The 18,112-nt window shown below is 46.5% G+C and overlaps 2 protein-coding genes across 7 annotated transcripts in view; both read right to left on the reverse strand.

Moving 5' to 3' along the window:
- The window catches only part of TMEM117 (transmembrane protein 117), a 75,355-nt gene extending 60,916 nt beyond the window's left edge, over positions 1-14,439 (reverse strand). For 2 of the 3 annotated variants that reach the window (XM_032960041.2, XM_032960039.2), the window contains exons 1-2: positions 12,487-14,439; positions 4,876-5,297 (exon numbers count right to left, since the gene is read on the reverse strand). In XM_032960041.2, coding sequence (XP_032815932.2) covers positions 4,876-5,160 — 285 coding nt within the window. In that variant the 5' untranslated portion in view covers positions 5,161-5,297; positions 12,487-14,439. Of the gene's footprint in view, positions 1-4,875; positions 5,361-12,486 lie in introns of all 3 variants that reach the window. The other variant, XM_032960040.2, reaches the window with a different exon arrangement.
- A 103-nt stretch (positions 14,440-14,542) lies between these two features.
- GAS2 (growth arrest specific 2) overlaps positions 14,543-18,112 on the reverse strand; it is a 45,681-nt gene continuing 42,111 nt past the window's right edge. For all 4 annotated transcript variants that reach the window (XM_032960045.2, XM_032960042.2, XM_032960044.2 and 1 more), the window contains exon 9: positions 14,543-17,938. In XM_032960045.2, coding sequence (XP_032815936.1) covers positions 17,669-17,938 — 270 coding nt within the window. In that variant the 3' untranslated portion in view covers positions 14,543-17,668. The remainder of the gene's footprint in view (positions 17,939-18,112) is intronic.

Below are 18,112 nucleotides of genomic sequence, written 5' to 3' on the forward strand. Positions count from 1 at the left end.
ATCACAATGTTATGAAGATGACATTCCTCAACACCTATAGACTTAAAAGATCATTTGCTATAATCCAATTATGCCGAAATTGCAATGCAGTGCTGGCAAACACATTTAACAGCTCAGAAACAAGCAGAACATAAACGACTACCATTTAACAATAAACGGTAGTAAACAACTGCATGGCTTCTGTGTGTGCACTTTAGCTCGACGTTTTCGCTGAATCGCAAAAGCGATGAGTTACACGGCGATGAAACAAGCCTGAAAAGATTTAAGATTGCAATGCATTTTGTATTCACGGCTTCCTCCAGATTCATTCATTGCAAGTAAAAAGGTTCATCAGAAGGTGTTTTAAAAAGTGCAGCGGCTCTGCCATTGCTTGCTGGCAGAATGGCCTCCTCCATAGGGAGCTCTTGGAGAGGCCGTCGTGGGTATTCGGCCTACTCTTCCACGCCGGCCAGACATCCTGTAAGAGGCGAAGCTTATGTTTGTGTGAACAAACTACGGTGAAAGTGCAGCCCTTGTGATTGCTTGCTCTCGTCGTTGCCGACGACTGGGCCTCGACGACAAAAACCTCTAGGGCAGTGTTTCTCTCAAACTTGTTTGGCCCGTGGACCACCCAGCCCACCCCACCGCTGGAGACAATACGCATTCACTGATCTCTCTAAACACCAGTCATACAAAATTATTCATATGAGCGGAACATTAAAAAAAAAACATTTTTTTTAGGGGGAGGCATTTAGATGTTAGGGTTAGAGTCGTTTAATCAGGGTAGTTTACCTAAATTAGTTTTGAAATTAAATGTCATAAGTGAAATATGAATTAACGTCCGAAACAAAAGGTATAAACCAGTGGTTCTTAACCTGGGTTCGATCGAACCCCAGGGGTTCGGTGAGTCGATCTCAGGGGTTCGGCAGAGCCCCCGCCACGGAGGTCCGGACACACTTGAATTATTGTGTAAATTTGTGATGACACACACGGCCCGCTTGGCCATCACTGGCTGCAGATGATCATGCTACACTGCTTGGCCAATCAGCGCTGTGGGGAATTTAGTGCGTACTCAGTAGTCAACCTGTGACTGTTGTTGTCGTACGTCGTGTGATTTCTTTAATATTTTATCCATACTAACTATGTCGGGCAAAAGAAGAAAGTGGTCGGACGAATATGTACAACATGGATTCTCATGTATCACGGAACGTGATGGGAGTGAGCGTCCTATCTGCATGATTTGCAACGCCAAGTTGAGCAACTCTAGTCTTGCACCGGCAAAACTAAAGGAACACTTCTTGAAGCTGCATGGAGACGGGGAATACAAGAACACAACACTTGCTGAATTCAGGGTGAAGAGAGCCAGATTCGATGAAAGGGCCACTCTGCCTGCTCTTGGATTTGTACCTGTTAACAAACCGATCCTGACAGCATCGTACGAAGTTGCTTACCTGATCGCAAAGCAGGGCAAGCCACACACCATTGGTGAAACACTTGTGAAACCAGCTGCATTAAAGATGGTGAATCTGATACTCGGAACAGCGGCCGAAGGTAAATTATCCCAAATTCCCCTTTCAAATGACACCGTCAGTGACAGAATAGAAGACATGAGTAAAGACATCTTGGCTCAAGTAGTCGCGGATCTGATTTCAAGCCCGGCAAAATTCAGCCTTCAACTCGACGAAACCACAGACGTTTCTGATCTAAGCCAGCTTGCTGTTTTTGTACGCTATGTGAAAGACGACATGATAAAAGAAGAGTTTTTATTTTGTAAGCCTCTTACAACAACAACGAAGGCAGCCGATGTGAAGAAGCTTGTGGATGACTTCTTCAGAGACAACAATCTTTCATGGGATATGGTTTCTGCAGTTTGTACGGACGGAGCTCCAGTCATGCTGGGAAGAAAGTCTGGTTTTGGTGCGCTAGTAAAGGCCGATGCACCACACATCATTGTGACGCATTGTATTCTGCACAGGCATGCGTTGGCAACAAAAACCTTACCTCCAAAAATGGAAGAAGTATTAAAAACTGTGGAATGTGTGAACTATGTGCGAAAAAGTGCTCTGAGGCACCGCATCTTCAGTGAGCTGTGTAAAGAAATGGGCTCTGAATTTGAGGTACTTCTGCTCCATTCTAATATTCGGTGGTTATCCCGGGGACAGGTGCTGAATCGTGTTTTTGCCATGCGTGTGGAATTAGCCCTGTTTTTGCAAGAGCACCAACACTGCCATGCAGATTGCTTCAAAAATCCTGAGTTCATTCTCATTTTAGCGTACATGGCTGATATATTCGCAGCTCTCAATCATCTCAATCAGCAGATGCAGGGTGGTGGAGTCAATATCATGGAAGCGGAAGAACACCTGAAGGCTTTTCAAAAAAAGCTACCGTTATGGAAACGACGAACAGAGAACAATAACTTCGCAAACTTCCCGCTTCTGGACGACTGTGCAAGTAAGATCGAAGATGTGTCTGGAATCGGAGATATTTCTGTATCCACGGAACTGAAGCAAACAATTGCCACGCACTTAGATGAGCTTGCAAAGTCTCTCGACGGATATTTCCCTACAAGAGAGTCATATCCAGCATGGGTGAGACAGCCGTTCACGTTTGCTGTTGAAACAGCAGATGTCAATGATGAATTCCTCGACGAAATCATTGAAATTCAGCAGAGCCAGGTTCAACAGCAACTCTTCAGAACAACAACGCTCTCAACGTTTTGGTGTCGACAAATGAACAAGTATCCAGTTATTGCTAAGAAAGCCCTGGATTTTTTTATACCATTTGTTACAACATATCTTTGTGAGCAATCCTTTTCGAGGATGCTGGACATAAAAACGAAGAAAAGGAACAGACTTTGCTGTGAAAATGACATGAGAGTGGCACTTGCCAAGGTGAAGCCACGCATATCTGAACTGATCTCTCAAAGGCAACAGCAGAAGTCACATTGATTTCCAGGTATGTAATTTGTTGTGAGTTTATGCATTGTGTTGGTTTTATTCTTTGAACAAGGTAATGTTCATGCACGGCTCATTTTGTGTACCAGTAAAAAACATATCTACGTCTTGAATTTGAAAAAAATCACATTTTATTTTTCACTAAAGAGGGGTTCGGTGAATGCGCATATGAAACTGGTGGGGTTCGGTACCTCCAACAAGGTTAAGAACCACTGGTATAAACGTTGTTACTATAGTCCGGATCAACCTGCGTCTGCATCACAGCCCCACGCACCACCTGGTGGACCATCGCGGACTACCGGTGGGACCGGGAACCGCACTCTGAAAACCACTGCCAGAGAGCCCCATCGAGAGGATATCGTGGCCTCATCTTCCACCTTGGCCAGGTTTTCACCGTAGATATGGAAGCACCCACACTTTACCCCACCACTCGCGACCTGACGACCGACTGTGCTCTACACACAGATACTGCTGGGTGGACATTCATGGACGGGCGCGTGGGTGTTGGGGATTTAAGAAACTTGCCACTTGTTTCAACACCAGCCGCGCCAGGAGATCGACCTCTGCATTGCAAGTCCATTGCGCTCGCCATTACATCATTGTCTACGCGTGCTCTCACGGTGACAAAACACATCGATCCCCATAAAGCAAGGTCACATTGGGCCGAAATCAAGACACTCGTCATCTCCGTGTGAAGTGTTCGTCCAAATATTTTCCGAGTTTGTATTTTTTTTTGGTTGTTGTGTAAAATGCGCAGGAAGCTGTTTCCCCTACCCCCCCCCCCCTCTCTCGGTGTCATCCCGGATTTAAAAGGCCACACATTCTCGTGGGAGTCAGTCTGCTGAAAAGTTCAACGTGAAGTCGTGCATGAGACACTCCGGAGTGTTATAGAATTATTGACCAGGAGCGATGACCTTTTCCCATCTGGAGGTCCAATCAATACATTCAGTAACGTTTTACTGGCTGCATTTAATGGCTTGAAACAGTGTTGTTTATGTATCATGGTATGAAAGGCAAGGCACGGAAAATTAGTTTTTAAAACTATGACCGATGGTGTGATTCCCATTGAGCATTATTGTCTACATCATACTTAAATTCGTCAGGTTATTTAATGTGACCTCCAGATCATGTCTCTATAATGACTGGACTTTTATTTACTTTGTAAAGCCTATATAACACTCGATCATAATCATTCCTGCCATAAAACTAGATTATATTATCGTGCCCCCAATAAATACTTCTTTATCAGATTATAACAGTTTTCGTTGTATTCGTTTCGTTCATAATTGTCAAGCATTTTGGCGATCCACCGCTGGATGAAGGCCTTCCGATGCAGCTCGCATGGCTCTCTTACATCGCGTTTGGCGTCGAATGGACACGTTATTTATGCCTGTATCTCTCCCTCGCCTAGTTCGCAGGATTCCAAAGGTTCGATCCCGGACCCTGACGATGCCTGTTGCCGTTGTATATTGGGAATTCCCGTGTTCTCTATCTCCCCCGTGGTGATCACGTGGATTTCCCACCCCCCCCCCCCCCCCCGGGTTCCTGCCTCCACGTTTAGAAACAACGTGCGTCTTAGATTATTTGGCTGCGGCTGATTACGATACATTTCACACGTGTGGTGACGATGTTATCAGCCACTTCGATGAGCTATCATGTGTGGCCAGGTCGACTCTGAAAATGAATAACTCGGCCAGGGCTATACGTGTTAAGTAAAAAAAAAATTGTTTAGGTTAAAATATCCCAACAGGTCAGTGGGGTTTCTCTTTCAATTCTGTAGCACGCCGAACTTCCTTTTGTTACCGGGTGCACAACCCCCGACACACAACGCAACTCGCCGCCAACATTCCCACGATCCGCTCATGCGCATCGCAACACGAGGCTGAAACTTTGCATCACTCCACCCCTCGAGCGAACCGGCTCTTGACTCCCGGGCGCTGACCTGGACACGTGCGCCGTGCTGCTGGTCACCGCTGGCGGTCCCCATCTCCACCCAATCCAGCTCGTCTCCTCCTCCTCCTCCTGACGCTCCTTCGCTCGCTCCCGCCAGGCGGCTCTGCTCCACTTGCTCTGGGGTTCCCCACGCTTCCACGGGGCGGCTAGCGACGGAGCCCCCTGCTGGGTCCACCTCTTCGGGGGCCACGGGTGCCACCCCAGCCCTGCACGAGCCCGGGGCCACCAGCCGTGGGGATCCACGCCCGTCGAGCCCTCGCAGTGCCTCCGGCATGACCGCCCGGTCGCGCACCGCCTTGCCCCCGGCCGCTTGCCCTGCCACGGGCCCCGTCGTCACCGCCGCCTCTTCACCCCTGCGTCTCTCTCGCTCTCCGTGGCGGTCGCGGTCCCCTTCCACGAGAGGGAGCCCTTCTGTGCTCGCACGTGAGCGCCAAGGGCGGGGGGGTGGCTTGCCTCGAGCTGCTCGGTAACCGCCTGGGATGGCAACAGCTACTGGTGTCCAGCATTTGCGGAAAGTTTAGCATATATACGCGCGCACACTTAAGTGTTATTGTTTTTATATTCCATGACACCCATTGGTTCCCAACGTCTCTGGGCCTGTGGATTACTGTGAACCGTCAAAAATGTTGTGTGGGACGACTCTGCACCAACAACGTTATACAACATTCTGAGTACTCGCAAGCAATGGGCAAGTCAGTCAATATTAGCCAGTGGTGAGCACCAGTGGTCCATTTACCACAGGATGGGAACCATTGCTGGAAATCTATCATCCACAATTTTTGTTCCCAAAACGATATTTTCCGTACAACCTACTACGGTACCTTTCTTTAAGATGTGTTTGTTCATATACAGCTGCCATGTCGACCTTACTATCATCCATATTTTTTTATCTACATATTATATGCTTAACAATCAATGTTAGCATTTGCCGCTCTTGGTGGTACCGGTAAGCCCCTTTTTGCTTTTGAGTGGAATTTATTTGTGACACAAATTATTTTCCCGGCCAATATTTCATATGAGAGATCCGTGGTGCGTGAGCAGACCGGCAAAAAAAAACCAAAAAAAGCACCAATGGCAGAGTGGGTATGAGATCTCACATTTCCATGGCTGGATTTTATTCAGGGGAAAGCAGTCGTCAAAGAAGGCATTCATAACATGCCAGACGGCGGGAAGGTGTTCATAACAGGTGAAAGCATAACGCAAGCAATCATTACGAGAGGGGCAGACTTTCAGAATAAGCCAGAGGAGATGTCTGTAATGGGGGGGAGGGCAATTCCAGGGGCAATGTGAGAGGTCACAGAAGGGCGCCGAAAGCTCCATCTCCATCAAGCGACTGTGCAAGGTGAACAGATCCTTACGCCATGTAAAATAACAACACCGATAAAACTTCGTATCCCAGCACATACATTATTGAAGATATCACAGCAAGGAAATGGGCGTACGATAGCAGAAGCAGCAGCGGAAATAATGTTGTTGATTGGGAAATCACAAATGGTGGTCATTGAATTATATAACTAGCGTTTTTGCCCGTCCAAGGACGGGTGTATGTATATTGCAGTAAAGCTGAAACATTCAATAGAAAAATTGTTCAGCTCATGATTATTAATGACGGGGGGGGGGGGGTGCCCCATGTGGAGTGACGTCACCCGCTCGTGGTTTTTTTGGAGAGGTGCGGCATGTGGAGGGACGTCACCCGCTCATTATTAATGAAAGGGGGGGTGCCCCATGTGGAGTGACGTCACCCGCTCATGGTTTTTGTGGAGGGGTGTGGCATGTGGAGTGACGTCACCCGCTCATGATCATTAATGAGGGGAGGAGTGCGGCATGTGGCTGACGTCACCCGCTCATGGTTATTGTGGAGGGGTGCGGCATGTGGAGTGACGTCACCCGCTCATGATTATTAATGAGGGGAGGGGTGCGGCATGTGGAGTGACGCCACCCGCTCATGGTTATTAATGAGGGGAGGGGTGGGGCATGTGGAGTGACGTCACCGCTCATGGTTATTGTGGAGGGGTGCGACATGTGGAGTGACGTTACCCGCTCATGATTATTAATGAGGGGAGGGGTGCGGCATGTGGAGTGACGTCACCCGCTCATGGTTATTAATGAGGGGAGGGGTGCGGCATGTGGAGTGACGTCACCCGCTCATGGTTATTGTGAAGGGGTGCGGCATGTGGAGTGACGTCATCCGTTCATGATTATTAATCAGGGGAGGGGTGCAGTATGTGGAGTGACGTCACCCGCTCATGGTTATTAATGAGGGGAGGGGTGCGGCATGTGGAGTGACGTCACCCGCTCATGATTATTAATGAGGGGATGTGTGCAGTGTGTGGAGTGACGTCACCCGCTCATGATTATTAATGAGGGGAGCGGCATGTGGAGTGACGTTACCCGCTCATAGTTATTAATGAGGGGATGTGTGCAGTATGTGGAATGACGTCACCCGCTCATGGTTTTTGTGGAGGGGTGTGGCATGTGGAGTGACGTCACCCGCTCATGATCATTAATGAGGGGAGTGCGGCATGTGGCTGACGTCACCCGCTCATGGTTATTGTGGAGGGGTGCGGCATGTGGAGTGACGTCACCCGCTCATGATTAATGAGGGGAGGGGTGCGGCATGTGGAGTGACGTCACCCGCTCATGGTTATTAATGAGGGGAGGGGTGCGGCATGTGGAGTGACGTCACCGCTCATGGTTATTGTGGAGGGGTGCGACATGTGGAGTGACGTTACCCGCTCATGATTAATGAGGGGAGGGGTGCGGCATGTGGAGTGACGTCACCGCTCATGGTTATTGTGGAGGGGTGCGACATGTGGAGTGACGTTACCCGCTCATGATTAATGAGGGGAGGGGTGCGGCATGTGGAGTGACGTCACCCGTTCATGGTTATTAATGAGGGGAGGGGTGCGGCATGTGGAGTGACGTCACCCGCTCATGGTTATTGTGAAGGGGTGCGGCATGTGGAGTGACGTCATCCGTTCATGATTATTAATCAGGGGAGGGGTGCAGTATGTGGAGTGACGTCACCCGCTCATGGTTATTAATGAGGGGAGGGGTGCGGCATGTGGAGTGACGTCACCCGCTCATGATTATTAATGAGGGGATGTGTGCAGTGTGGAGTGACGTCACCCGCTCATGATTATTAATGAGGGGAGCGGCATGTGGAGTGACGTTACCCGCTCATAGTTATTAATGAGGGGATGTGTGCAGTATGTGGAGTGACGTCACCTGCTCATGATTATTAATGAGGCGATGTGTGCAGTATGTGGAGTGACGTCACCCGCTCATGGGTATTGTGGAGGGGTGCGGCATGTGGAGTGACGTCACCCGCTCATGATTATTAATGAGGGGAGGGGTGCGGCATGTGGAGTGACGTCACCCGCTCATGGTTATTAATGAGGGGAGGGGTGCGGCATGTGGAGTGACGTCACCGCTCATGGTTATTCTGGAGGGGTGCGACGTGTGGAGTGACGTTACCCGCTCATGATTATTAATGAGGGGAGGGGTGCGGCATGTGGAGTGACGTCACCCGCTCATGGTTATTAATGAGGGGAGGGGTGCGGCATGTGGAGTGACGTCACCCGCTCATGGTTATTGTGAAGGGGTGCGGCATGTGGAGTGACGTCATCCGTTCATGATTATTAATCAGGGGAGGGGTGCAGTATGTGGAGTGACGTCACCCGCTCATGGTTATTAATGAGGGGAGGGGTGCGGCTTGTGGAGTGACGTCACCCGCTCATGATTATTAATGAGGGGATGTGTGCAGAGTGTGGAGTGACGTCACTCGCTCATGATTATTAATGAGGGGAGCGGCATGTGGAGTGACGTCACCCGCTCATGGTTATTGTGGATGGGTGCGGCAAGTGGAGTAACGTCACCCGCTCATGATTATTAATGAGGGGATGTGTGCAGTATGTGGAGTGACGTCACCCGCTCATGGTTATTGTGGAGGGGTGCGGCATGTGGAGTGACGTCACCCGCTCATGATTATTAATCAGGGGAGGGGTGTGGTATGTGGAGTGCGTAACCTTGTGCGTTTGTGTCAATTTCAACGCAGGCATTAATATTAATAATGGGGGGGGGGGGGCTCTTTTGCAGTGACGTCACGCACGGATGTAGCACTGTGCTGCGTAGATGTATTTTTTACCGTCACTTTCTGCAAAAAAACGTCATATTTGAAGCGACTTTGCGTAATAAAATATTTAATTCAGCTCGACCTTCCTTTGCGTTCGTGTAAAAATCCACCCACTCATGAATATTAATGAGGGGTGGGCCTCATGTGGAGCGACGTCACACGGGGGGGCTCCTGTGGAGTGACGTCACGCGCGGGACACATTCTTGGCTTATAGTAGTAATTTGATTAACTTTTTCAATAAACGTCAAATTTAAAGCGAATTTGCGTACAAATATTTATTTCCACTCGACCTTCTGCGGGAGTGTAAAAATCCACCCGCTCATGAATATTAATGAGGGGGGTGGGCCTCATGTGGAATGACGTCACACGCGGGGCGGTGGGCCTCATGTGGAGTGACGTCACGCGCGGGACACATTCTTGGTTTATTATTGTAGTACTAGCTTTTTTGCCCGTCCAAGGACGGGTTTATATTGCAGCAAATCTGAAATATCTTCTTGGTTCTTTCGGTAGTCATGTAGAATGGAGATAAAATAATAAAAATAATAACAATAAAATTCTCACGACGTTTCGGCCACAACTCAAGTAGCCTTCCTCAGGTGAAGAAACAGAACTGTCCGGAAGACAGCGCTGTCTTCCGTCGTGAGAATTTTATTATTTTATCTCCATTCTACGTGACTTTACCGAAAGAACCCAGAAGATGAATTCTTGAAGTCACGAAAGCTTTAAATCGAAAAATAAAATCTGAAATATTCAATAGAAAAATTGTTCAGCTCATGATTATTAATGAAGGTGGTGGGTGTTGCCCCATGTGGAGTGACGTCACCCCTCATGATTATTGGGGAGAGGTGCGGCATGTGGAGTGACGTCACCCGCTCATGGTTATTGTAGAGGGGTGCGGCATGTGGAGTGACGTCACCCGCTCATGATTATTAATGAGGGGATGTGCGGTATTGAGTGACGTCACCCGCTCACGGTTATTGAGGGGTGCGGTATGTGGAGTGACGTTGCCCGCTCATGATTATTAATGAGGGGATGTGTGCGGTATGTGGAGTGACGTCACCCGCTCATGGTTATTGTGGAGGGGTGCGGCATGTGGAGTGACGTCACCCGCTCATGATTATTAATCAGGGGAGGGGTGTGGTATGTGGAGTGCGTAACCTTCTTGTGAGTTTGTGTAAATTTCTACGCAGGCATGAATATTAATAATGGGGGGGGGGGGCTCTTTTGCAGTGACGTCACGCACGGATGTAGCACTGTGCTGCGTGGATTTATTTTTTACCCTCACTTTCTGTAAATAAACGGCATATTTGAAGCGACTTTGCGTAATAAATTATTTGAATCAGCTCGACCTTCCTCTGCGTTAGTGTAAAAATCCACCCACTCATGAATGTGAATGAGGGGGGTGGACCCAAAATGGAGTGACGCCACGCAGGGGGGTGGGCGTCATGTGGTGTGACGTCACGCGTGGGGGTGGGCCTCATGGAGTGACGTCACGTGCAGTGACACACATTCTTGTCCTATTATAGTCGTATGGAATATTCAAATTAGTGGAGACATGTTATGCGAATCTCGCAATAGCGAAGGGGTTTTTTTCCCTGTATATTCCAGGTATCAAACCGTTTCTGAAAAGAGGGAGGATGTTTGAGACTTTACATGATATATATATGCGCAAAACAAGAGTCACGTCCAATAAGTTTGTCGGACAATTGAAGATATCCCGGTATGTTGAAGGGATAAATTCCACCAACGAGTGTCCAGAATGTAGGAGGAAACCGGGGTAACCTGGAGAAAACTCACACGTGCAAGGGCATCATACTCACATTATTGCCACCTCGCCAGCCATGTGTGGCCGGGTCGCGTCTGAAAAAGAAGCTAATAGCTCATTGGGCTTTACCTGGTAAGATAAAAAACGTACATTTTGGCGGCCTTTGGCTGGCTTATTCCAGCTCCTGCAGAGGGCTTCTCTTGCCCGTCGTCCCCAAGACGGGCAAGGCGGAGGGGGTATACAATGTTTGTAAACCTGTTGGATTAACGTTTTACCCCCACATCTAAAAGAGGTCCACTTTCTATAACTTTTTGATTCAGGCCTTCTAAAAGGCTCTTATAATTTAGTTGACGGACAAACAGAACACCGGGCTTTCATAATAGATCGTTTAGTTTTATTTGTATATATTTTTAGTAATTTATTTATCTTTCCTATACTTTGCACTGATATCGTGTTTTTGTTGTAACGTTCTGATCTGCCCCTACTGGACATGTGAAAAAGAGCTTTATAGCTCATCAGATTCCTCCAGTAGAAATAAAGATACTGATTCTGAACCAAGCTGACGCCAGCTTGTATTCTCAGACAGGCCTCCATCCAAACGCTGTACTAACCAGGCTCAACCATGCTTAGCTCCTTAAAACTGATTACATTTGGAACATTCCAATGATTTTTATTGCACACAAAAGGTGGAGATAAAAATGAGGAAAGTCCAAAACTGGACTTAACCGGGAGCGAAGTCTAAGAGGCAGGACTTGAGATGGGGCTTTGCCTCAAGTCATGTGAACAATACCCTGTTAGGAGCGGGGCAGTTCAGTTCATATTATGTCTTATGTGAACTGACACCCAAGTGTAAACACTGCCTATGTGTGTGCGTTTGTAACCCCCCCAACTCCAATCGATTGGAATAATTTAATAAACGAGCAAACAGCACGCGGTGGCCTTTGGTGTAAATCTAATTTTAGGTTGGTTACATGTTAACAAAAAAGCCAATCATGGTCTGTAATGGCCACAATATTACTCGCTTCAGTTATTTTGCGGGCAAATTGGAGATTGTGGAAGACTTCTACCTTCGCCTGCCACTAAGCAGTGACACAAGCAACAAGTTAACCGTAAAATGTGGCGTAGTTGTTTATAGGCCAGCAATCATTCGGATCACAGTATACAACCAGATCGCATTCATGTTCAAACACGTTGGTATGTTGTTAAAAATCCCAGTACGAATGAACTGGTCATTTCAATAAACAAAACGCACGCTGCCCATATTTCCATATGGCTACAAGTGTTTACCAATATAAGTAACTATATATATAGTTGGATAATTCACGCAAGCACATTTAGCTCCGCGCACAAGCACGGCCATGTATGTCTCTGCCCCTGCCCTAGCAACCGCGCTCTCTCACACACACTAAAAAAACACACCACACTGGATATTCCCTCTCGGGAATTGCCTTAAACTGCATAAATCACACTCTCACTGCAGCCACCCAACAAAAGCCATCAATGCAGGCCACGAATGGACGCACAGCAGCAGCAGAGACTGCTAAAAACCATCCTATCCTAAACCTCTCTACCATCAAACACGCCCTTAAAAATAAGCACAATGGCAGGATTTTCCAGAAATGGCCCACCAGGTTTATAAACGTCAACGACGACAAAGGCGTCAACGGGGCAGCGGCTAGCTTCCTCGGAGCACACTGTACCTTCAAGAGGAGCAGGCAGACGGGAAACCCCTACAGCATGTCAGCGGGGACGACATTAGCGGCATGTTTCAGAGATGACTTCCAGAGGCGAGCAGTATGGTGGCCGTCTGGCGCCAAAACAGCCCAGCACTTATTACCCCTCCCTCGCCCTCCTTCGCCCTCTCTCACTGTCGGTCATTTGTCTATTCGTTTTGGTTGTATTTTGTTGGTCGAAGAGGTGTGCATTCTGCAGTCACCAACCCGTTCTTTTATGCCTGCAGATTGGGTGTGTTCGTAATCATGCTTCACTCAAAAGGCAAACCTGAAAAACAACATACTGCAGTCATCTGTCCATGAAAATATAAATATTTGACCCTCTTTAAACATTAATTTTATTCCAATAAATGCACTGCAAAAAATTATAACACCAGCCAGCAGGAGATTTGCAAGTGCATGTCACGTATTTGACAGCTGTTGTAGCAAATGCTAGCACAAATTTATTTAGTGACAGATAAAGATACAACCCCGTGGGACAATTAAAAGGAACCATTGAAGATTGACTAGATATTTCAATAATCGGTTAAACTAAATAAATTGTCAGAATGTTAGTACCTACATAAAATCTACAAACATTCAGCCGATTGGAATATAGGAAGGTCACATCGGCATTAGCCATGGTCAATCCACTGCTGGATGAAGGCTTTCTGAAGTTGCCACTACCTAACCAGCCCGTGGTGGAAGAATCCACAAAGCACCTACGCACAATTTGATCTCATTATTCCATACCCTCCGTGGATGTAACTTTTATGTTTTTGTTGTCTAGACGAGATATTATACAAATAGCATAAATAAACACAATTACTAATGTGCAAGTCAGCACCTTAACGCATCATGAGAATTTTTATTGTTTTTATATATATTATTTTATTGTTTCCCTTCAACGTGACTTTACCGAAAGAGCTAAGGATATAACGTGTTTCTGTATAAACGCCATCACGGCAATACATTGAGTCCTAAACTTGTAAAGCGATTACGAGACATGATCTTCATAGCCAATTAACATACTACAGTAATTGCTGGATTTATTTTCCTCTCCACGAACCGTGAGACCTAATGGCCATGGCCTCCAAAGCCCTTTTTTAACTCTGCTCAAAGCACCCTCGGTTTATCTCCACACAAAATGAGAACGCTGCAAGATAAAGATCCCCTCGACCTACATTGTTACAAAAAAGGCACACGCGTCTCACGAAGCTGCACAGGTCAAGCCCTGCACGGAGCGGGGGTTGAGGGCTCGAGTCTATCTGGCACTGTGGGGGAATCCCAACAATTGAAAAATGCGGCTCCTGTTCGACCAAGACGGCTTTGTGACGACAGGGCGTGCACACTTCACGCTTGCCATCCTCGACTCGGTAGAGCTTTTGGCGGTGGTTAGCGCAGTGCACTGTGAACCTGGCGACCCGAGCTCGATTCCTAGCCGAGGGGAACATTTAGTGGCAGGTGACATCTGAACCGGTCTCTTGGGCTCCCCCCCTCCCCTTCGCCACCAACCCACACTGACCAGCATGGCGAAGTACGGTCCAAAATATCCGCAGACAACGCATAAGGTGTTGTCACCTGTGGCCCAAAAAAATCCGGAACAGTGAGAATATCTCACTATCACTGAAAAGAGCAGAATTATATGTAAATTAAATATCTTGCGGTGTATTAATACTCAACTGATGAGTTGCAGATTTCCAAGGACGGCTACCTCAAAAAGAGGACGACCAGGGAAGGGCAGCTTGCACAAGCGCCAAGGCTACAGACAACGTACAAGCAAGCCTTCATCCAGCATTGAAATGACAAAGGGCTGTAAAAATTGCCGCATATCAAATGATTATTATTGACTTGGTGATGTGGACGAGTTGCTATTCTTGCACAAGCGTTATTTACTTGATTGGGAACATTATATGATCACTCCGTGAACGTGACAAAACGATAAATACAAACACTGTCGTACACGTATTGCCAAATACCGCAAAGCATCAACACAACCACTGCTCCCACTGGGAACACGACAAATGAGGCACAGAGTGGCTGGTCGAGAATCCATAGAGTTGTATTTGTGGAAATGTCTTACAAATCTAAAGTGCATCGTACAATATATTTTAGAGTTGCTCCAACCAAAAGCGTTTTAAAGGTTACACAAGCAGGGAGGTGACCGGGTTCTTCATCGTGCGACGTAGAATACTGTAGTGTTTGTCAAAACCAAATTTTAAAAAAAGGTCCACAATGTAAATATCAGGAAATGTCTGTTGTAGATTCCATGCCAGTTTATATTTTTTACGAGAATAAAGCATTGCCCATTAAGTATGTTTCACACCGTTTAAGGTATGTTTTGCTTTGAAATAATATTCGCATTGCACTTTCATGAATAATAAAGGAGAACGTGGTATTGTCATAATTTCAGTTGCTGTAAGAGTACGTGCGTACATTGTATCGCCCTTTCGTCGATCCACTGCTGAATGAGGACCTCCCCACCCCACGTGGGTCATGGAGGTTATTTGACCACGCTTCAACATGCTGGTCAGTGTGGGGATGTGAAGTCACGCAGAAAGTTCAGTGCAACAATGGATTTTGCTGCCCTGCCCACTGCTGCCCACCACATAACCCCGCAGCCCTGCCACGTGCTGTTTTACATGGAGGTTGCCCATCCAAGAACATTGTAGACTCAATTCCAGCTTAGTTTCTGAGATCAAGCACATTTTTGATGATGTCTGGTCACAAGCAAGAGTAAACGACTGCATTTGCAGAGATATATTTTTTTGAAAAGGCACTGCTCGAAAAAATCGTTGAATTTGTGATTTTTAGCGTGATGCCAGTACATTACAATGAATCGTGATATTTAATTTGGCATAATACCCCATTACAGCGGTTACAGATGATCAGAGCATTCTAATTAACTGAAGATGCTCTAGGGTTGTAGCGAGTGTTTATGATTTCAACAAAACAAAACTAAAGAAATATTTTGTGAACTGCTACAGTAAATTCTAGATTTAAAGCTTTCATGACTGCAAGGATCCATACTCTTTGGTTCTATTCGGTAAAGTCACGTAGGTAAAAAATAAAACAACAAAAATCACGACGTTTCGGCCACAACACAAGCGGCCTTCATCAGGTGAAGGGATCAGGCTGTCTCTAGGATAGCGCTGGAGTGAAACACAGCCACGCTCAGACCGCGACCTTTAAGCTGTGTGCGAGGAAACAAGGTGCCTTGACAAAGAAATTAGCATAAAAATTAGCATTTGATTGGCCGACTTAGCATAGAGGTGGTGTACATGCGGGTGCACATGCCGGTTGGCGCGGGGGGGGGGGGGAGTTTACCTATTGATGGTGTGAAAAGGGAATTTAAGAGCTGCGAAAGTTTGGGGTACCACTACTTGAAAAATATACTGTACTATTGAAAATTAGTTTAATGTTTGGTTCGATTTAGAACATCTTTCCAATGGTTGCTTAATTTGAAACCATCTTCTCGGTTGAAATTGTGTCTGTGCTTGTAGATCTGAATTGCCTCGTGAACAAATCTCTGATAAAAACCCGTGGGTTTGCAACGAACCTTGGTATCGGAGAAAATTATATCGTGATCACCCACAGCGTTGTAACAATGATCAGCTACGGCAGAAGAATTCGTTTTGCCGTGTTTCAAATCTGATGTACACCACCTCTATGCTAAGTCGGCCAATCAAATGCTAATTTTTATGCTAATTCCTTTGTCAAGGCACCTTGTTTCCTCGCACACAGCTTAAAGGTCGCGGTCTGAGCGTGGCTGTGTTTCACTCCAGCGCTGTCCTCGAGACAGCCTGATACCTTCACCTGATGAAGGCCGCTTGTGTTGTGGCCGAAACGTCGTGATTTTTGTTGTTTCATTTTTTACCTACGTGATTTTACCGAATAGAACCAAAGAGTATGCTACAGTAAACCTTGCGACTTGACACACAGCTATACGCCCAAACACACATTTGGAACATAATCTAGCTTTACAACGTGAAGGCACTGATGTATTATATGGAAGACATTTGAGCATTGCGTATAATTACCAGTTAAAACGTAAAATCTAATGAGGCACATAAATTCGTGCACTGAGAAATATTGCTCCTTAGAATACATAAACGGGAGAAAAAAAGTAAACTGAAAAAAATGTTTGGTACTGCACTTCCATTGGTGTGTATAAAATCACTGTGAGTCAGGGTAACCTGTATAAAGGTGTAGGCACTGGTGTTAACCAAACAATGAATACAACTGAACAATGAGGCATTCAAGAACATGTCATTTTAAGTTACTAAATTTCAGCTATTCCCACGGGCAAACAATTGTATTTTGTATGCTATTCAAAGAAAGTCAATTAATTTTCAAAAACCTGTAAATAAATGTAAAGAACAAAGTATGTCATTGTTTTTTCAATATGGAAATACATACATTATCACTACAGGTACGCAATGGGGCTGATCACATGCCGTTCCTTTGAGCTAATGGCATGAACAGCAAAAAAACGTTAACAATTGTTTCTTGCTGGCAAGAATAACCGTGAAATCAGGCAAGTAATCGCAACAAAGACTAAAACAAGTTTGGTCATAAGAAACAGAAACTAAGGAAAACATTACGGATAATTCATTCATTCAGACTGTCATGTACGCATTGCTCCACTTTTCACCTATTGCATTCAGATGGCTCTGGCCTTGAGTGAATGGTCCAAAAATGTTTACATCATACAAGCAAGCTTCTCCTAATGACCCTATTCAGAACTATATGTTTTTTACAACACTTGAAGCCCGCACAAGTAAAAAATACAAATGGCTGAACATGCCCCATTAGCTCCGCTTTGGACAGCAGATTTTCTAAAATATATAAGCACCAACTGCCCATAAACAGCTTCTCAGCGATTCTAACCAAACAGCAAAAAAAACAGTTTTTATAACACAGTTTTCTTGGCAGTCCATGGAGTTCACCAAATCCGGGGCATCACTCTGCAGTCAGCCCATCCGGATGAACCGTTTGTGACGAGAGTTTGAGATCATCCCACTTCTAGATTGAAAACTAATTTCTTTAGAACCGCTTTGTGTTTTAGTTTGTCGTCCCTTCCTCCGCACCTCCAATTAGCACGGCCGGCTACGCAGGGTGCGAAAGGAGTTCAGCATACATACATACATCTCGCTCCGTGCGGCCCTGCCTAGCTCGCCACCTGCTTGCGGCTTTTGTAGCTGCCGGAGGAAAGGAGGTAGCCGTTGGGTTTTGCCGGGGAGTGAGGGGGAGGCAGGGGGGACTGGCAGCTGGAAGTCGCCGGGGAGGAGGGCGCACACGCGGGCACGGGCAGGCCGGAGATGCGGCCGTCGACGCGCGATATGTGCAGCATTCGGCAGGGGTCGTGCTTTAGAAGGTAGCCCTCAAAGGTCTCCCAGCCTCCACCCACACGCACCATCACGTGTTTGTTGTGCAGCATCTGTTACGAAAGTAAAAAAAACGTACATATTCATATGTAAATGCTTCTATAGCGTGGTTTTCAGCCTATTTTATTCTCTCATTCAACCGTAGAATGAGTTGGTTCTGGGCTTTCCTTCACAGCAAAGCCCAGAGAATTTGAAAATCAAATACCACCACCATTGCCGTTAACGTG

Source organism: Petromyzon marinus, chromosome 24, assembly GCF_048934315.1.
Source record: "Petromyzon marinus isolate PM22_M1 ecotype Great Lakes invasive population chromosome 24, UKy_Petmar_22M1.pri1.0, whole genome shotgun sequence".
Taxonomy (NCBI): Eukaryota; Metazoa; Chordata; class Hyperoartia; order Petromyzontiformes; family Petromyzontidae; genus Petromyzon; species Petromyzon marinus.